Consider the following 8,349-nt stretch of genomic DNA (forward strand, 5'->3'; position numbering starts at 1 on the left):
CTCTTAAGTATATCAACAGCAGTGGCGGCTTCGGCCTCCCGAAACAGAGGGTACAATATAGGGGGCAGACTGACTAAATGGAGGGTACAACGGTCGAGGTTGAGGCGAGGTTGAGGATCGTCTGAGAGGGTGTCCTCTAAGAAAATTTTCACATTTTCGTGCAAAAACGTAAACGAATCATATTTTTAAATTTGTTAGAAATAAGGTGGGGTACAAATGGGGGTACAAATCATTTTTCTATGAGAGCAAAAGACCTCTGTTAACCATCTGATCAACAGTAAAGTTTTATTCTACATGTACATGATATCTTTAACAGTTGATCAGAATATGAATATTGTTCTATTTCGAGGTTACAGTCTTTATTAAATAAAGTTTTAAGGACTGTCCTTTTCTATTCAGAGTTTTCAATATATCAGTAGAGGATTATTGACAAGCCTTTAAATACAGTGTATTAAGAAGTACTTTATTACTTATTTATTTCTATATTAAAAATATAAATAGGTCTATAATTTCTTATAACTGAATTATTTATTATATCGTTTTCAAGCATAGTTCGCACTGTCCAACTTTTCTTTTATTCAGTTATTATTGTCAGACCTATTTAAACGGTGTAGCCTATTTCCTAGGCAGAAATAATTCGCTTAGCATAGGACCTGTAAATGTCCAGAGTATTTTTTTTAAATCGACTTCAAAATTATTATTTTTGAAAAGTTGCTGTTGGACCGAGATTCGTGATTACAGCAAACATAAACCATAATGTTTTACAATAATATAAACAAAAACAGTAGATCAATGTACTGTAAAATAGTAAAACAAATTAGTCATTCTGATTGGCGAATAGATTTACAGTTAAACATTTCAAATATCATTTCATCATGGTCAACTAAAAATACTTGAATAAATGAAATGGAGGTTTGCGTTCTTTTTTCGTGGAATACATGAATATTGACAATGCCAGTCTGGTTAAAAAAAATATTAAGGTATTATTTTTTTTAAAACAATATTTTATTCATATAAATATCAAAAGGATTGGGAACAGGCTTTCGCCTATATAACCCCCCTCCTAATATAAAATGTTCATATGTACAAAACAATATCGTTAAAATAAGTAACGTATATACAGACATGGCTACATCCATGGTAGATACTAGAAGATATAAAACGGAATAATTCATATTCTAAAAACGTTTTGACAGAAGGAATTCGTAAACTTTTTCGAAAATGTTTATAGATTGGTCAGGGTCATTTTGTACACCATTAAGCAGATTGGTTATGTTTATAAGGCCAGTTGGTAAGATGGTTATAGATCTGTCTCGTGTATCTGAATGTTTCTGGTGGGGAGAAGATCTGATTATGTAAGTTGAAGTCAGTTTGTTCGGGATCTTGTATTGTCATTATTATCAGCTTATGCCGACGTCGTCTTTCCTGCAGTGTAATGGAACCTGTTTTCTTGTAAAGTAAAGCATGGCTAGTTCACTTAACAACGCTGCATATAGTTGTGAGTGCATCTAACTGAAGATTTTCTAATGCAGTTGTTAGTTCGATAGTGCACCTGTCATATAATATCACAATAATCAAAAATGCGGCAGAATGTAAGGGGTATATATAGTTTGGAGAGATTTTCTACTTAAACGGTACTTGAGACCTGAGACAGTTAGTAAGCCTACCAGTTTTCAATAAAATACAATTAATATGACAATTCCAAAAGACAGTTTCTTTGAAAAGTAAGGCCTAAGTGCTTGTTGTGTGCAACACCCTGGATATTTACATTATCTAAATTTAAAGTGGGCAATATTGGAGTACTTTTAGTTAATGGTGCAAGTGTTTCAGTTTTCAGCGGGTTGAAGGTCACCAGCCACGCTTAAGCCCAGTTATTGGTTTCAAGATCATGATTTAGAACTTCAGCGGATGCATTCGGGTCATCAATTTTAAGATAAAGACTAGTGTCGTCAGCAAATAAACGTATATTATTAGATTGTATGTTGTTGACAGTATCGTTGATGTAAATTAGATATAGTAATGGTCCTGGGACAGAACCCTGTGGTATTATCTCATCCATGCAAGGAAAGAACCATGAACCTTGACTGCATGATTCTTGCCTTTGACAATCTTCTATTGTTTTTTTTAAAATGGCTTTTAACCCCTATCATAGGCCTTGAAAGTGCAATCTTCCACATACAGGCAGACATGGTATTCACTTTAGTGGATGATTCCCCTTCCTTGTCTACTGTAAACAAGTGGGTTGTGGAATTCGACAGTGCACAGAGAGACTTGACGTTAACATTACCCGGGTGCATGACATGCTGATGGCTGCTCGATAATTAACCACTCTTCATATTGCAAGAGACGCCAAAGAGTTGGGAATGCAAGATTGGTGCCGAGGCTCATCGGAGCAACACTTCTCAAGCAAAACCAAAATGGATCAAAATCCCACAGATTCTTTTTGTCCAGTGAGTAACTCTTTTAGGGTGGCTACAAAAACGCATTATTGGTCGAGCAACATCGTATGCAAAAGTGTGCACAAACTTGACGGGGACTATGTAAAGAAACAAACAAAAATCATGGACTTAGTTAAGATGTTTGAAAGATAGGCGGCTTTTAACTTTTCAACCATCTCGTACACCTTTATTTTGATGAAAACATCAAGTTCTATTTTTCTTTCAAACTCTATTCTTACCTATAGTGAAACAGGCTAGAAAAAAATAGCCATCAAAATAATTAGATAAAATTCATTTAGTAATACAAAGCACTTTATTAACAATGTATATATACAGAAACAGTTCACAACAAATCTACAATAAACTTCTAGATACAAAGGAAATATTTAATTTTTTCATAATTACAAAGAATTGGGGAGTCATTTTAATAATAATAATAATAATAATAATAAAATCTTTAATGACAAGGGTTAAAGAGAAAATGTCTACCAACTTGACAAAGTAAGTTCAAGGCTCACTTACATAAATACTATAACGGTAATATTAACAGTTACAAGTTACAGCCATTACAAGGATCATAAGTAGTGATATCAGTAATTTGTACAACATGATTATATCCTAACAAAAATGAAACATAAGAATATTAAATAATTGGAATATGTATAAAGAAGGTTTTGAAAGGAAAGAGGAACATAAACAAGATACATATATATACATATAACAGATAATAATAATAATAGAAACACTTGTACTAGTTTAAATGTCACCTTTAAAGGAATTGTAAAAGAGGTTTTCTTAAAATTTCTTGTGTATTAGGGACACTGATAGCATCAATTTGCACAATTCCAATTTTTCAATCATATTGGTGACGTCATTAAACACTTAGTTTAATTTTAATTATTGGAATCACAGATGTCTGATTGGAATTTACAATGGCACAAATTGATGCTATCAGTGTCCCCAATATACATACAAATTTAGAAAACCTCTTTAGAACCCCTTTTAGAATAATACAGTTGTATTATATTACCATTATGAAAAGTATATTTATTTCAAAAAGCTAAAATGATTCTAGAGAGTCAGAATAGTTCAGGCCTTTTAAGATTTTAGGCAATTATACTTTAAAATAGATTATAGCCTTCATTTAAGATATAAAAGTATAAGAACCCACACAGAGATTGATAGTCTACTATATGTTTATAAAAATAACTGGGATTGCACATTATGTTTACAAATAAAACTTGAGATTTTATTTATTATTTTGATTATTACCAAGTGAAGTTAATATTTATAAAGTTGTCAAGGCCTTATCATTAGGCACTTTCGCCTACTTCACGGTACAAAATTGTTAAAATATATAGATCAGGGCTGTTGATATATAGATCTATTAGCCAGTCATGGCTGATTTAAACTTCAAAACATTCCAATATATTTTTAGTGTTCTGGATATAGTATTAATAATCAGTACATCGACATGGTACATATATTTTGGACATCAAAATAGGCTATAACATTAAATGATGCTATGTTCTACACTTTCATGTCTGGCAGGGATTTAATACTTCTACCATGTTTTCTTGATATTTTCTACCTCAAGTAGAAATCTGATAAAAATCAGAATTGACTGACAACGAGGGCTGATTACCAGATGAATTCAAACTACGGTCAAAATGGGTACTATCATAACTTGTAGAGTAGTTGTCATCTTTATCATAACCAGTATGGCAGGGCATGCTTACTGTATCCTCTTCTCCTAAATCATCCACTTGATGTTTATATGAGAACAATATACTGGGCTGAGTTATACTAAAAATAAAGGAAAAGAACCATAATAATATAAGGTTTTTTTCAAATTAAATACAACATTCAAGAAAAAAAACCCAATTTGGTTTAGATTAAAATCATATGTTTCCTGTTCCAAAAAAAAAGATAATACACGAAAAAAAAGCTTTTATAAGAAACAAGAAAACCTACCTGAAAAATTCTCGAAGAAAAGTACCATAAACTAGTGGATCATAGAGGGTAAAATATAAATAAGTCGTTACATCCACAACACTGCAAAATACAATAAACCATGCTTATAACATTATGATATAGGGTAAGTACAGTGAGGCAAAAAAAAAATAAACAACAATCTCCCAATCAACAATATGGTATGTGTGACACATTGTGTACTCTCCACAAGGGATACAAATCTGACAGTCTTAGTTGAAAACTGGCAACTTATTAACCACATTAGTATCTTAAACTTAAAAAAGGTTTCAAACTACAGGTCGAAAAAAAAATTACAGAACAATCTTGTTCACCTTTTCTATATGTAACATCTCACAAAAAAATGACAATTTGAAGGTCCTACATTCATTTAGACTTGACTTACATTCAAATTCTAATCATTACCCAAGAAATATTTCTACTCCACAGTGGCACAGTCTGATCAGAGTGAAGGTGTATACTATATTATGATAATAACATGTTACATACCATCTTCCATTATCAATACTATAATATATGAGAGCACTACCAATAGATTGAGTCAGGTTTAATATAGCTAGAGCCAAACAATATAAATAGAAGGATTTCTTGGCTGAAATAATACATGAATTTCAACTTTAATGTAATATTTCTTAATAAAGTGTTATATCATAGTTGTACTGTCAGTTTGGAAATTGAAAAAATACTGGTAATTCATAGAAAAATATTTGTCTTTGATATTATTCACTCTTTAGATATGATTCCAGATTTAATTCTAAGGGAGACTAATACTCGATCTAAAATACAGTACTTTGTTTGAAGTTTCCAGTTTACTCAGGTCTAATGGAAAAAAAGTTTTTGTATCATTTCATGATCTTTATGTTCCAAAAAATAAAGGAAAAATATATAGCTTACAAGGTAATGCTAGTCTTTTGGTGATACTGGTCCAAGGTAGAATATAGATAATAGAATACACCTGAAATGAAATAATATATTAATAAAATTACCCTTGATCTATACCCAAATTTCATCAATTATTGAAGTTTAAAGGGATACTACGTCTTAGGATGAACATAAAATTTTAATTTTGCTCAAATTTGGCTAAAAACAGTATATATCCATCAGTGAACGTCACCTGGTGTCTTAACTATACATCAAAATCCCTCTATAATCCGATATATCCACAAAATCAAGTAATTAATTATAAAACGCTTAATACATCCATTAAGCGATTTTCAAATCGTGAGTCTAGTAAATTCAGAGTAATTATCAAGGGGAAGTAACTCTCAAGTGGGGTTTCCACTCTTGAATTGACCTGGACATTGTCATATTTTGAAGACGGAATAATAATACCTCGTAGGAGATTAAGCGACTCCGCCAAAAAGCAATTCATATAATTTAGAATGAATACTCCACCACTGACACAATTTTCACCGAATATTAATCATTGGCAAAGTTTGTTTGTATACACCGGAAGATGATTGTTTCCTGTTTTAGCATTGATTACCCAGACTCTTTTTTTCTCAAAATGAACGGATTCATGGCTTGCTCACTTTTTAAAAAATTATTTTATTGTCGATTTTTCAAACTTGATAAAGTGTGGGATGCATACTTTTTTAACCAATGGTCACTATTTAACACAAATATTAGCCACAGGGCGAGTGTATTCTAAGACGTAGTATCACTTTGCTAATCACAACATTCATCAGAATAAAAATCCATTAGAATTAGTTACCAAAATAGTAATGAATAAATATAAAGATAAAGTACTACTAGCAGAAAATAGCTTTTAATCTATATTTCCACAGCTAGTTTTAAACTGTACTTTCCATCCAAACCACAATGAAATGAATACCTTTATTTATAATGATCATAGTGGTACCTATGCATTGCAATATGGTTATTATCAAGAAAAGTAAATCTGCTTACAACAAAAAAGAAAAGAGAGCTTGAGAACCAGAAAATCATTCCACCATGGGCAAAAATATCATAATTATCAGTACCATTGGTGGGTGATTGTATTCGGAATTTAGGATCAGGATGAATAAACTCCAGTGTACCCTGAAACACAAATAATTTCATTAAAACTCCAAAATTTTGTTTTTCATTAATATATCAAGAGTATAAGGTGCATTGTTTATAGCATAGGCTTACAGCAACTTTTGAGTGCATGGTGTTTACAGAATAACTGAATAAAATAAAAGAACACAATCTCAGAGTAAACCCCACCCACATCGGTACAAGATTATACTTGTAACTATGAAAGTAACAAAAAAATCTATGATTCTATTAGGTTATAGAAATAATTACCTGTGTAGAAGAATATGCTAAAGCTATAAATGATGTCACTATCAATACTCTTCTAATACTTGCATGACTTTCAAGATGACCTATAGATATAGAAAAAATACATATATAAACAACACTAAATGCAAAACTCATCAACACATTCAATTTCACTTGAATCATAATTTGAAAATTAATATAAACACTACAAAGATATCTACAGCATACTTTGTATAAAATGTAATAGTTTAATTAGAATGAGATACGTTGCTGCATTAATATTGTCATATGTATTTTGTTGAATATTTACAATCATACCCTTTATCTATCATTGATTGATATTGTAAAACTTACCAAATAATAGTCCAAATGTGACCACAGATAATTCTGTTGCCAAAAGAAAAAATCTCAGCACTAACCATATTACCTAGGAAATAAAAAGAACATTATACTATGTGAATATGCCAAAGAGTAGATTGACATTAGTTATAAGTAAGTAACAATGTTCATTTACATGGAAAGTCAATGTGTGTGCATTACCCAAACTTTAATAGATGCTGATCAATGTGTTTTCATAACATTAACTGATTTCAAACTACTTGAATAGAGGCATATGATACTGATATTTCATCTTCCTCTTATATCTACTGGCACCTACCTTGTCTGCAATATCACCTGCTACCACTGAAGCATTGACTGTCATAGCAACAATACATCTTAATATACTTATAACAGCTACTAGAAATACCTATAATTTAACAGGCAATTGACTAATTGTAACAAAGAAAATGCTTATAGGTGCAGAATAAAAGCCATTCATAGCTTAAAATGTAGTTACTTCAAATCAAACATTGAATACAGCATTTCATAATGATTGACAAGTAAATCTCTTCTCACAATCAAATATATTGCAAAAGTTGAATTATGCAGGGCAATGAAATTTCAAATTATGCTTTAGTTTTTGTTTAGCACTCAGCAAAAAAATATCCACAATTGTAAGCTTATTTTGAATCAAACTGATTTGACAGTACTCACCAAACCATAAAAAGCCTTAAATATTGGACTATTGGAATTCTGTAATTTATTTATTGCAGATCTTAATCTCCACACAAGAAAAATAGCAAACACAGCATTGGGTATTAAAATAATCAGATCCCATACACGAACTCTAGAATTATAGAAGGTAAACTAAATTTTGTCATGAATCTTATCATAAGACTTATTAACATTATGTTCTTTCTTAATGGAAAAAAATGTAATACCGGTATAATCAGAGAGGTTATAAATGTTTGTAGTAAAAGTACTAAAGTAATTGATCTAGTCTGGAGTAAGTTGCAAACTATTATGTACTTATAATTTCTCTATTCCTATATAATTGTTTTAATTTGTTAAGTTTCTTTTCTTGTATTAGCTTATATGAGTAGATTTATGTTGTCTTTCTTACCTGGAATCTGCAATATCATCATATAGTATATATTGGCAGAATGGTTGAGATATAATAACAGAGGGGAAGGTACCATTAGGATCTATATCAGGTGGTGAAGCTGGTGTTGTACTGGTATTACTTCCCAACAGTCGTAATGTATCATCATTGAAATTATTAACTCTACTCATATTTATATTGACGTTAATCTGAGTAAACTGTGATATGAGA

The 8,349-nt window shown here is 31.0% G+C and overlaps 1 protein-coding gene across 1 annotated transcript; it reads right to left on the bottom strand.

Moving 5' to 3' along the window:
- Positions 1–4,030: 4,030 nt before the first annotated feature.
- LOTGIDRAFT_124095 (hypothetical protein) lies at positions 4,031–7,868 on the bottom strand (the record flags this gene model as incomplete). The annotated part of the gene is made up of 9 exons (XM_009061082.1): positions 4,031–4,244; positions 4,413–4,493; positions 4,920–5,022; positions 5,325–5,385; positions 6,339–6,470; positions 6,720–6,799; positions 7,050–7,122; positions 7,354–7,443; positions 7,731–7,868. Coding segments are annotated over 9 exons (972 nt in total), but the record flags the coding sequence as incomplete, so codon positions are not given.
- Positions 7,869–8,349: the final 481 nt, after the last annotated feature.

Source organism: Lottia gigantea, assembly GCF_000327385.1.
Source record: "Lottia gigantea unplaced genomic scaffold LOTGIsca_46, whole genome shotgun sequence".
Taxonomy (NCBI): Eukaryota; Metazoa; Mollusca; class Gastropoda; family Lottiidae; genus Lottia; species Lottia gigantea.